The following is a 13,461-nucleotide window of genomic DNA, read 5'->3' as shown; positions in this document are numbered from 1 at the left end:
TGTCAGTGATTGATAGGGGGCCCTTACAGTGTTGTCTTTTGGGGGGATGGATCCTTTTTGAACTGTCCAAGTTGCCGCAGACACAGCATTTTTCACGAGTCCCACAGTGGCTTGGAAAAGTATGTAGCAGAAGTGCTGTCACGGTTGATTTGTGTGTTCTGAGCAGGTTTTACAGCATCCACAAATGATTTTGTTTTGTGGGAACTATGTTTATGGGCCTTCCATCAGGTCATCAGCGGTGGTCACCACTACATCCACCACAGTTGTCTCCCTCTGTCTCCAACTGTCTCCCACTGTCTCCCCCACTGTCTCCCTCTCTGTCTCCCACTGTCTCCCTCTCTCTCCCACTGTCTCCCTCTCTGTCTCCCGCTGTCTCCCTCTTTGTCTCCCCCACTGTCTCCCTCTCTGTCTCCCACTGTCTCCCTCTTTGTCTCCCCCACTGTCTCCCTCTCTTTCTCCCACTGTCTCCCTCTCTCTCCCACTGTCTCCCTCTCTGTCTCCCGCTGTCTCCCACTGTCTCCCTCTCTGTCTCCCACTGTCTCCCTCTCTCTCCCACTGTCTCCCTCTCTGTCTCCCGCTGTCTCCCTCTTTGTCTCCCCCACTGTCTCCCTCTCTGTCTCCCGCTGTCTCCCTCTTTGTCTCCCCCACTGTCTCCCTCTCTGTCTCCCACTGTCTCCCTCTTTGTCTCCCCCACTGTCTCCCTCTCTGTCTCCCCTTCTACCAGCCAGCTCCTTATACTGGCATCCATTGTCTCTGTTTCTAATACCAAGTGTTGTTCATAAACTGTCTTTACTTATAATAAAGTGAAATAAAATTAAAGCAAATAATTTTAGCAAGTTTTTTGTACCCTGTGTAATATACAACTTTGGCCCTTTTTTGTAAAATAATTACATCTGCAATGTCTGTGTATCTCTAAACTGGAAAGATGTGAAATATTAAAGTGGAGACAGAATGAGATTTGATGTTAATCAGAATCTGCAAGGTTGAGATTATGGTGATGAATGAATGTGAATGAAGGAGATGAGGAAGTCTGACTAGTCCCAGCAGGGCCGTGAGAGCAGCCTGGATTACAGACATTATCTTAATCCTCATGCCCTTCTCCTCTCACCTGGTGCTCTGGAATCAGCCAGTGAGACTTACACATAGCACCTCAGTCCTCAGTAAAGCCCACACCATTCTGTGTGTGTGTGTGTGTGTGTGTGTGTGTGAAAGGGTGTGTGAACAGGTCTGTAAGTGCATGCCTGCATGTGTGTTGTAGGAATGGGTTTGTGTCTGCACGTGGTGGGAATGGTCACGTGTGTGTGTGGGTGTGGAATGTGCCCAGGGCTACACCTCAGCCTATGGTACCTAAACATTTTGAAACAGCAGCACACGTGACACTGGCAGTCCTCCCTGTTTAGGTTAGTGGTGTGTGTGGGGTGGGTTTGCGAACCCTGGAGCTCAGTGCTGCTCTTGCCTCCTGCCCAGGGCACAGTGGCCAGCCGAGTGCACTACCGCGTGGACCTGGAGCAGTTCCCCTACAGTGCCACCATCTTTGATGTGGAGAAGCACACAGGCAACATCTTCACGAGGGTCAACCTCAACGAGGAGCCCAACACCAAATTCAGTGTGAGTACAAAGCTTGGCGCCGGTCCGTTAGGATATAGAAGGAAATGTTTTTACGAACCCCAGTTCTTCTACAGCATCTGATTTTGGAATGGCCATATCCTGTTTACTTGGCCTCAGAAGAATTGTCTTATTGCCTGTATTATTTCCTTCTGCCAACTGGTTTGGCGCCGAAATTAATTTCCTCTCACCCGTGCCCTAGTTGGTGGTTCTGGCTTATGACGATGGCGAGCCGGTGAAGTTCAACAAGACCCTGGTGGAAATAACCGTCTTACAGCCGTCCGTGATCCCTGTGTTCACCCAGGAGGAGTACAGGTAGATCACACCTCAGAGCCCTCTCCCAACGTCCTCATCAAACAGGAAGGGCCAGTAATCCTTCCTGGTAATGTGGCAATATTTTTATTAAATAACCTTTCTATGCCAAAAGGAGTTGAAATGGAAGAGTTTCCGTTCTCGGCCTCAGCAGTGAAAAACCTGCATGAAATATCATCCCATTTAAAACTGGAGAATGTAGGTCCAGGTTTCTGTGTTGCAATTAGTTACAATGGACTTAGTTATGGCTTTTGATTAATTATTGCATTATTTTTTATTTGTTTGTTCTTGTATGCTGTTAAGGCAGAGACATTCAACCCAGGACCTAATAAGATGTGATTTATCGCCATAATTGGGTTCAGGGTATCAAGGTGTTTGGTTGTATAGAAATACTGAAGTAGACTTCACTGGAGGGAGAACAAAACTCTCTAATGAGGTGAATTTCCACAAGCATGGTTGACTTCAGTTGTAAAGGACCGAATTGCTCACAATAATCCAGAGCACAGTTTAATTCTGTGTTGATTTAATTCTGTGTAGTTATAAAATAATATACAGTATGTCAGGCATGTATTTCACGTGTTTTGGAATAGCTGGTACACAGTAAACACACTGTACACGGTGTTTTTACTGATAGCTAATGTTTTTTCCTGGTTTGCGATTGCAGGCAGAATCAGAACTTTTGGGTTAAAAAGTACCTTCCATGTCCAAGAATGGGTCAGACCTATGAGTATCGCAATATACTGGTATTAGCCACGATACCATGATATTTAAAAATGAAATATTCATATCATGTTAATAATGATAATGATAATTGTAAACATTTGTAAACAATGAGGTGCCAGTGGCTCAGTACTGGTAATTAAGGCAGATGTTATACCTCAGGAGTAACGCTGGCGGCACAGAAGGTATCTTTTCTTTATTAATATGCTGTGTTAGTGTTACAGACTCTCCATGTCAGTGTACGGAATTCATTTGCCAAAAAGTAGACAAAACACAAATTTAAGGATGAATTTGTCTTATAGCATTTTTGTTATTTTGTTCAGATTTGTATAGATATTACAGTAATATCTGTGTTATGAATTCTTTTGGCCACAATAATTTTTTATAATAATATACACAATTGTGAAAATCTAATATGGTGACAGTCAGAACACAGCACAGAACACAATAGCAGGTGCAGGGAAAGATGAATGAATGAATGTATACGTGCCAGCACATAGGAACTATGAGAGAGACTGCTGAGAGACAGCATGAGAGAGACTGTAGAGAGACTGCATGAGAGAGACTGTAGAGAGACTGTCTGGCCTGGTTGTTGTGTACCAGAGATTTGACTCTGGAATAGAAGCAGTTAGGCTTACTGGTTCTGGTTTGTTGGTTTAATAGCATTTTCCTATTTTCATACTCACTGTGATTATATCTGTTTTACGGAGTTGCCAAGGTACTTAAGAGAAGTCAAGGTGAGGGTAAAATTGGCAGTAAAGCTTTAATCATACAGTTTATGAATATGTATCAGACCTCTAAGGTGTCGGTGTTTCACAGGATTGTTTTTTAAAAGGGCAGGGTGCACTCTCTGACTACATTATGGCTACTTTATTAAATTAAATGTTTAATATATTTGACATGAGTGGTAATCAGTTTAATTTGCTTGGCCTCTGAGGAGAATAACACTAGATGTTCCAGTAGTAGTTTGCTAAATGGCTGTTATTGAAATAAATAAAGATACTAAAGCATGTGTGTTTCATGGCCTTTACATGTCTGGAATATACATGAGGAAAACCATTTATTAAAAACCTATGGATTTTCATTCTTATTTACAGTACAACTCTGCAAAAACTCCATCCCTTACTCAAAGATTTTAAGACTTTTGCATTGAGAATGAAGATTTCCTCCAGAAAAGTATGGAACTGGATTTCCTTTGCTTGTGTTTTAGCTGTTCAGAGGCTGGATGCACTGACCTTGGGATGGACGCAAACACGAAATCCTTTGGTGCTTATCATCCTACAAATAAACCAGTGGCTGATATTATGCGTAAACGCTTCAGAATCGTCCGGATAATGCAGAGACTGCGTCCCTTTTTGAGAGTTCTCCATTAATCTCCTACAGACAAGACAAAAACATCAAAGACGCGATCATCAGCAGCCATTCAGATAAAAGCTGTGGTACTGTAGATGTGTTACATGTAATTTAGTAACAGTCAGTAAAATAGCTGGCATGAAAGAATCAGTTATCCCCTGTTCCTCTTCATGCGTCACTGGGAGTTAGTCTACTGTATTATTTGCATTACACTGCGTATATCACATCTTGCCAATCGTTTTTTTCAACACCTTTGGACAAAGAGAATCAAGGATTTGTCATTTTTCATGGCAAGGCAGTTTAATGCTAATGGATAGTGCATTTACCTGTTTAGTGGCATATCTGTGTGCGTTGCCAGTGGTCTCACGCTTCCAGTGGGTGGTCATGTCTTTTCTCCTGATACCAGGGTATGGCTCAGTATTGTTTCCCTTCCTGGACAGAGATCTGTTGGAGTCATGCCTCCATCTTAAGGGTCATAACCCCATGTGAGCCCTCGTGTGTGTAGCACAAGAGTAGAAAATGAAGAATTGATGCCAGGAAGTAACTGTGTTGTACTTCGGTTAAAGATGTAGAAATGGTCATAGAAGACGCCGGCGTCTGGGCCACTGTGCAGAGTGGTTTGGAGACTGGATCATAACAGACAGCAGGGTTCACATTAGGCAGGAATATGTACCAAGTTGAACTTGTAGTTGAATTACCTGTGCCTGGATTACACAGCACGCAGGCCCTGATATGTGGATTAAACCCGCTACACAGATTAATTCCATTATTAGGATTAAGTGCTTGAAATTGACATTGGGTCCTGTATGCTAGTGTATTTGCGGCAGGCTGTCATGGTTGTCTGAAAGCAGCAACTCCACAAACGTGCGGTCGGGTAATCCTGCATGCTTGCTTACAGGATCATTTGCAGGCTGCATTATTTAGGATCCTTTTGTCACTTTTTCCACCTTGGTCATGATATACACTGATGAGTAACAACAGCAGCCTCCTTTAACTGAACAACAATACAGAACTCAATTTGCAGAGAATGCTAATTTCCATAATTACAATCCATAGTGAATGTATAATGGATGACTAAGTGGAAGTATTTTTAATTCCATGAACGGATTTTGCTGGTTACAGTTCCCATGGTACATGAGGCAGCCAAATACCTGCTGTCTGGCTTTTTGCAGTGCGGATTAACTGAACACCTAATGAAGACCAACTAACTTCCACTAACCTTGCACCTTCAAATTTTTGTCATTTTGACGATCAAAGCTTAATTCTTTTTGCTTACAATGCCAACATACATCTCATCCAGGCCAGAATTCCCCCAAGTCCTGGGATAAATGCAATAAACATTTATCTTTTGAGGCAAGCTGTGATGAATAAAAGTGCTAAACCTTAAAAACAAGGAACATCAGAAAAAACAATATCCATGCAACCAAGTGTCCAGGCAGACAGAAAAGCCCTAAAGGCTGTTAACTATTGCGGTACCACTCTTCACGGGGTAATTGCTTGTGTGTCTTGCACTTCTTTATGTTTTTTGTCTGCTAAGGTAATTGAGATCGTTTAGGATAGCAGATATTTATATAAAGGGGTTGAGGAATTCACCGCACATTACTGACAAAACCAAAAGGGATCTGACTGTCCTGTAAGTCGTTGTGCCTCATGTGGAGCGCTCATGTTAGGAAGAGTTGTGCGAGGAACTTAAACAATGTACTCTTTACTGCTTATCAACACAGAGCTAAATGCAACAATAATGAACTAGAGGTACAATTTATTAGCAAGAGTTCCTAACCCTGACTGTGTTTCCATTCAAGTGTTTTACAAATGTTATATGCATTTCTGAAAAGGTGGCAAATAAAACTGAATGAAGGCATGTGTTCATCCCTTAAGGTCATGTGAAAAAAAACAAAAAACGTAAAACGGTTAGACATGAAGTGTTGAAAAGGCATGGCACTGGTCGTAAAGAAACAAACTGCATGATGGGAGATTTAACCTTGTATTTGCTCATAGTACTGTAGTATATTTTCAGGTTGTATTAGCTTGTTTTTGGTCCCATGTGTCATCCTCTATTCAAAATCCTTTTCCAACACCATTTTTCATATTTGTCTTTGTCATTCTAACTTTTCCAGCTTTTTTTGCAGTATTTGTAGAGGTGAATGGAAAATTCCAAGTCTTAGGAATGACGCAGAAAAACAAACAAACAGAAAAACCCAAAGTACATAAAACCCCCACCACCCTTGATCGTGAGACGATGTGTGCGAGGTCTCTTTGTTCCAGCAGAGTGCAACTCTCCACAGAAACACACTCCAGACACAGCATGTCTTCGAACCAAAATTGGTTTCTGGGTATAGGTCCAGCACTTAAGCCTGCCCACTTTCAAACAAATAACTTTTTTAAGACAGAGATTCTTCTGGACAGTGCCCTATACCACCCTTCAGAGCTGCTGGGTGGTGTCACAGACAGCCCAAATCCCACTTTAACCCCCCTAGCATGACAACAGGCCGTGTGTGGCACCCGCCACCATAGTGGTGCATTATAAAGACAAAGGCAAAAAATGCACTGGGTTTGTTTTGCAGGTTTGTCTCGTGTGACATGCCAGAAGTTACAGCTAGAAAAGCAATAAAGTATTCCTGCTGTGTCATGCAATCTAGGCTCATAATCAAAAGAGAGAACAGGCATAAATATAATCAGGAGCATTACTACCTCTGGAACGCTCTAGGATAGAGAGCTGAACAGGAATGAGGCTCTGTCCCCACCCCAACTGACCCCAACATCCCTACACCATCCCTGCCCCATCTCTGTGTCCATCAGCCCTGTCCCTGCCCCATCTCTGTGTCCATCAGCCCTGTCCCTGCCCCATCTCTGTGTCCATCAGCCCTGTCCCTGCCCCATCTCTGTGTCCATCAGCCCTGTCCCTGCCCCATCTCTGTGTCCATCAGCCCTGTCCCTGCCCCATCTCTGTGTCCATCAGCCCTGTCCCTGTCCCATCTCTGTGTCCATCAGCCCTGTCCCTGTCCCATCTCTGTGTCCATCAGCCCTGTTCCTGCCCCATCTCTGTGTCCATCAGCCCTGTCCCTGTCCCATCTCTGTGTCCATCAGCCCTGTCCCTGTCCCATCTCTGTGTCCATCAGCCCTGTCCCTGTCCCATCTCTGTGTCCATCAGCCCTGTCCCTGCCCCATCTCTGTGTCCATCAGCCCTGTCCCTGTCCCATCTCTGTGTCCATCAGCCCTGTCCCTGTCCCATCTCTGTGTCCATCAGCCCTGTCCCTGTCCCATCTCTGTGTCCATCAGCCCTGTCCCTGTCCCATCTCTGTGTCCATCAGCCCTGTCCCTGTCCCATCTCTGTGTCCATCAGCCCTGTCCCTGTCCCATCTCTGTGTCCATCAGCCCTGTCCCTGCCCCATCTCTGTGTCCATCAGCCCTGTCCCTGCTCAATGTCACCCACCTGCTCGTATGCCGCACACCGGGCTCCAGTTAGCTGCACCGCAGCCGCTCTTGTTGCTGGCTCAGCCTCCTCCCCGCCCGCACTCGCTGTCCGGCTGTGCTGGTCTCCTCTGTGCAACATGGAAGATTTGCAGAGAGGGCTAATGTAAGAAAAGTGAATGGTAGCAGCAGAGGGTCAGGAAACAAACCGTTAGTGCAGTGCGATTTGTCAGCATGCACAAACCCCAGGTAATGCCCGTTCTGGCCCCAGCTAGCACGCTGGCGCCGGCCTTCGGTGATGAGGGTAATTAGGAGGCGTGAGCTCCACTGGCCAAGCTCTGTCTTCACATGTACAAATGCACCGTGGTGGTGATGGCTGTATGTGGTGGTACTGTAGGTGAGGCAGAACATGGGGGCAGCGGTGATCGGCTGTGCTCAGGAGCTGTGAAAACTCTCGACAGAATATCAGTTCCTACGTAAAGTGAGTGGAGATGGAGTGGTGGGTTTGGAAGGGAAGGATAAAGTGAACAGTCCTGATGCAATATTTACCAAGTTTACACAGGCAGGGAAGCCTTATGTGGCTTGCATGGTTGTTACACTGCCAGAGTTTAGAGATCAAATACACTTCCCAAGGGACAGATAACCTCATTTTAATACAGTTTGGTATTTGGTTATTTTGGGGTTGCCTGTAAAGTAAGCCTGTTGAAAATATTAGACAAATAGAAATATTGTATTTCAAACAAAAGAACCAAGACTAGTTGTCCAACAAGCTACTTTAATAATAGTGAAAAATCTATTAAAGTTCTCCCAGTATATATGTCATTTTATAGTTCATTTTAGTCATTCTAGTCAATTTTCCAACTATATACGTCAGTTGAGATTTCTGATATTGTGCTATAAAATGAGGAAGTGGTTTTATGATTCAGACCTGTGCGATCTCACCCGGTGGAGCTCACCCGGACTGGAATGGGACCTGGGGGAGTACTTAGACTGTAAACGCAAACCACGGCCTTGTTTCTGGAACCAGTATGGCGTGGCACTGGTGAACATGATGCATTATTCAGCAGGATGTGCAGCTGTGAGGGGGTGCACACGCCATCATACTCAACTACTCCTCCGAATGCAGAGGAGGTTCAGTTGGGGTCAACGTTCCTGTGTGACAAAAAAAACATTCCACACACAATTACATCAACAGCAGCAGCTTGTACCTTTGACACAGGGCTCGCCCGATGTATTTGTGGGGTTGTGCCGTTTGTTTTTTCATTTTTGTGCAGTGTTTTTCTAATCTCTATTTGGCTAACCAGTTTTGGCGGTCACACGCTCATTGTTACGTTGTACTTCTGCTCTTACCTGATGGTGTGTCTGCTCTTGAAGGCCTTTCACTCCTCATGGTTCTGGGTGTTGTGTGAGTTTCACTGCTGTAAAGAATAATTCTTTCAGTATTTGTGACCTTCTGTTAGCTTGAATCCTGCCTTGCTAGCCTTATCTGTCTGCACTCATCAACAAAGTGTTTTCAGCTACAGAACTACTTATCACTATTTCTGCATCACATTATTATTCTCTGTAAACTCTCGAGACTGCGGTACGCAAACCCGGCAGGACAGCAGCTGTTTCTGAGATACTGGAACCACCATATCCAACACGAATGCTCACATCACTCCCAACTCCATTCCTGGACGTCTGTTGCCCTGCAGAGAGTTCTTCCAACACACCTGCTTTTCAGCTTCTGATGGTGCTGAATGCTTTGATTAATTGGGTCAAGAATGTTGGACTGGATCTGGCGATGAGCATTATGCCTTTATTGACCCAACTGCAGTCACGTGATTTGTTGCTTAGAAGAGCAGGATATTGGCGCAGCAGTACCCAATAAAGTGACTACAGAGAAGATTCCCCAGCAAGGTTGAAGAAGAGTTTTGGACATGTGAACAAAAGACATCATTTTATCAGTTTAATCAAACCTACCCTAGTAAATAAAATGTGTGGATTAATCTCAACTCAGTCTGTCCATTAAGTTGCTTCAGCTTCAACAGGCACTATAACAGTGACACAGCCAAACATTGCGTATATTATCAGTGGAGTATGTCTGGTGTATTACAGCTCTATTCTGTCACTGTCTTAAAAACTGCACATGTGCAAACCTAGTGTTCCCAGCAGATCACAGGGGTTTGAGCTAAACAAAATTCTTTATTCTTTATTCAAAGATCGCTTTAATGCAGAGTAACAGTGTGATCTTTGTTTGTTTCGTTATGTCTGGATCTTAAATGAGAGCTTTATTACGGCTGCATTAGCCTTTGTAATGTAATTGTTTTTATGACATCTAATGCCTTATCTTTTGCATCGTGCTGTTGTTTGTAATTGCTGAAGTTGATCGTAGTGATGTGGCGCTCTGGCTTCGATTGCTCTGATGATTGGACACCCCTATGAGTGCTGAAGGATACAGGAGTGAATCACAAGCAGAGTGCCAGTTAATCATCTCAATGGCTTCTGTTCCCTTTAATCCAATCAAACTGTGCATCACAATCAAATCTCTGCGTTCTTATTTTGTTTTTGTCTGCAGCACTCAAAATGGCTACTCATGAAATATTCATAAGGCTCTAAATAATTTATCTTTCATAAATTATCTTATCTTGTTGTAGGACACTCACTAGAATGACTGGTAAACATCTAAATGAGTGCTGTATATGCAAACGAGACTAATGTTTCAGCCGCAAGATCAGCAGTCTGGTCATATCTGGCGGCGCTTTCAAGTGGTGTTATTCATCCACCGAGTGTCATATAGTGTCACTGTTTCTATTATTTTCAGGCCATTTGATCTGCTAAACCATCTTGCCAGTCCTCTTTCTACCTCACAATTTTCTAATTGATTGCACGAAAACCACCTGAGCGCAGCTTCCTCCATGAACTGCAAGGTGTTACACTTGCGGGGCTGGAGTGCTGTTCCCTCCTGAAGAACACTAGACGGCCTCCATAATGCATGACGCTCTGGGTAGCAGTATGTGCAGCTCAGTAGGAGCCAATAAGCCCTGCTCCGCTGGAGGCGTCCTGTCCCACCAGGTTAACCAGGGCGAGATTTGACCTTTGCTGCCTCTCCTCAGAAAGAACATGCACAGTGTGCTAGCTGGTTACCAATAGCACTGATCGCAAACAATCTGAAAAGGTCAGCGCTTAATCTGCTGCGCTGGACCTTTAGAGCTACCGTGAAGAACTCTTTCACTTAAAAAGGGGTGAAGGCAGTTAGCAGAAGAGTGCAGAGATCTTGTTCCTGTCGAGGGGTCCGTGCTGTAATCGGCAGACTCGCATTGTAAAGGAGAACTCTGCGAGAAATCACGCGCGGACAGACTGAAACCACGTCACCCAAATAGCCACAGAAATGAAAACTACAAATTAAATTGTAATAATAAAAAACATACTGACGCAATATAATAAAGTGGGAAAATCCAAAATGTATTGTGATTTTATCAGCTATAGAGAATAAACACATATTGAAAATGTATAGACATGATTCACAAAGGGGATTTTATTTATACATTTTTATTTAATTGTATTTTTTGTTTGTTTGTTTGTATTGGCTGAATGATATGGAAGACAGCTGTAGTAGCTGAGAGTTATTTTTTTTTAACGAACGCTTCACTGGATTAGGCCAAATATTTGCAGCGAGGAACTCTTAGGATTTGTTTGCATATCGGCAGTGTGTTCTACCGCTGTTAGCATCCATGTTAGCAGCACAAACGTTAGCGCTCCGTCTTCCTTCCGCAGTACTGGCGCGAGGCGTTGAAGCAAGCTCCTTGAGTAGTCCAGAGCGACGCTCTCCGAGACTTCTGTTTCTATGGCAATCGCTTAACGTGCATGCTCCACGGGGCAGATAGCCCCGTACACATGAAGGTGGTAAAATATTACACATCTGTGCCAAATCACTGCTAGCCAGCTCTTCCCTGGTCGGCTTTAGATAACTCGTGCTCCTGTTTTGTGCTCGGATGCCAGTGTCTGGTTTCTTTTATTATACGCCAAGAAAACAAAGCCTGTGGCTTTTGTTGAGTCACTTGAAGGTTCCCCACGGATCTGCTCGGGTCTGTGAGCTGCGGAAAAAGCAAAGGAAAGGTTTGGAAAATAGTGGCCCCTGTTAATGTAGCGCCTAGACGTGTAATCCCATCGGCTGTATGTATGCTATGCTTTGTTTTCTTCGGACGTATTTATTATGTTGCTGTTGTTTTAAACAAAGGCTTTTTAAAATTAAATGTGTCATAACAATTCAGCTACATGATAGTCTCATCTCTAGTTTACGTGATATTTGTTATTTCTCTCTTCCTGTTCCTAGATCAGACAAATCAGTAGAGTTAAACAGTCTTTAATACTTAATGCGACTTATTATGATAAACGTTAGTCATCAGACATCACGGCCCCTTGGCCATCTCTCAGCACCTGTGTGTCTCGTCCAGGACTCGATGTCCTGTTTTGTCTGTTCTGACACACCCACCTTAAGCCTGTGAGGGGCTCCTGAGTGATGTGTTGGAAGCCGAGGGGGATGTGGGGACGTGGCCCAGAGACTGGGCACACACAGCAGCGGTGCAGGAGGGTTACAGGACCTCATTAGAGCCCAGCACCTGAGCGTGTGCTAGCGTGGCGTCGTCACCGGAGCTGTGTCAGCATGCTGTAGGAAAACACCATGGTTTGTTCTTATCTGAGCAAACACAGGGATGGCATGGTGCTGGCAAGAGGGTTTTACAGGCAGAGGGAGTGTGTGTGTGTGTGTGTGTGTGTGTGCGCATTTGTATGTGTGCATTCGTGTGTGTGTGTGTGTGTGTGTGTGTGTGTTCGATGGAGTGATGTTTAAGAAGGAATTACAAAGGGTGATGTAGCTAGTGAGAACTTTGGACATCTCCTGGTCTGGAATAACAGGAAGCTCAAGTGTATCTCATTCTGCAGCATCTGAGGACACAAAACGCCCAGGGAGCCTTCGTGCAGTGGTCCACAGGGAAGACTATAGTGCTGGGCACAGCGCTATCTGGCTAAACCCTGGCCTGGCAGACTTACTGCCTAACATGATAAAAGCTTGTCCTGCAAAGGATGTCCTGCAACTGATCTGAAGCACCAGCTGTCAGTGCAGGTGTCCTTAGATCCAGAAAGCAGAAGCAGCCTGGTGTTCGTTCAGAACACATTAAAATGGATGACTATTCATTTTGGGACATGGCTGCATTTCTGTGGACAGCGTGTCCAGATTGGTGTTCAGACCCCGAGTATAAGCAGCAGTGGTAAGTGGTGGTAACTTGAGTATGAATGTCTGTCTACATGTCCACAGTGTTTATGCAGTAATGGTCTGTGTGGGAGGTGAATCCTACAAACCACACACACACTTTTTCTATATCACTTTTTCTTTTCTGTTATTTTGTAACATTGTGGAGCTCTAATACGTCGTCAGCTCCACAATGTTACACTTTCCCCACAAGCCACTAAACACTTCATTACCTTTTATTCCTGTGTAGCATTTCTGTTTTTATAGTGTGTTTGAGCTCCTCCAACATGTGTGAAAGCCATCCAGCTCTGAGCCATGTGTTTGCCACATGGGACCTTTTTCACAGTGGTAGTGACAAATTCCTATGACAGCTGTTTCAGTCTGAAACAGGTGCCTCTGTGTCTAATAAGGCATCTGGTTCAGGAGTGTCGCTGTTCTGTCCCAGACACACACACACATCCGTGAACACTCTCTGCTAGGCTCCCGTTGGCAGCCGGATGCCTCCGGTCCGGACTGCACTCCAGAGATTCTTTTAACTGCGCTAGCTGATTAATTACTTGTATGGTTTTTTTTTTAACCTTTTTTGAACCCATGGGAGCCATTGCAGCCCAAATGAATTCAGTCAGATTCATAAAAGCAAATGGAGTCGTGATCCTGTCCTGAACGGCGTGTGGGAAATGATCGGTCTGGAGACAAGGCTGTTGGCTCCTGTGTGCTGTGGTTCATCCTCCCACATCTCCCAGGGTTCATAGCGCTGGAGGAGGAGGGGCAGTGACCAAGACTGGGTTAGAACTGCCCTGAGACTGGAGTATGAGACTGGGTTAGGACTG

At 44.6% G+C, this 13,461-nt stretch overlaps 1 protein-coding gene across 4 annotated transcripts in view; it reads left to right on the top strand.

Annotated features, from left to right (window-relative positions):
* Positions 1-13,461, top strand: part of pcdh15b (protocadherin-related 15b) — a 114,774-nt gene that overhangs the window by 74,551 nt on the left and 26,762 nt on the right. For all 4 annotated transcript variants that reach the window (XM_027009447.2, XM_035533818.1, XM_035533817.1 and 1 more), the window contains 2 exons: positions 1,468-1,608; positions 1,808-1,920. In XM_027009447.2, coding sequence (XP_026865248.2) covers positions 1,468-1,608; positions 1,808-1,920 — 254 coding nt within the window. The remainder of the gene's footprint in view (positions 1-1,467; positions 1,609-1,807; positions 1,921-13,461) is intronic.

This window comes from Electrophorus electricus, chromosome 14, assembly GCF_013358815.1.
Source record: "Electrophorus electricus isolate fEleEle1 chromosome 14, fEleEle1.pri, whole genome shotgun sequence".
In the NCBI taxonomy this organism is placed as follows: Eukaryota; Metazoa; Chordata; class Actinopteri; order Gymnotiformes; family Gymnotidae; genus Electrophorus; species Electrophorus electricus.
The sequence above is the reverse complement of the archived record's forward strand: the minus strand, read 5'-3'. Positions and strand labels throughout refer to the sequence as shown.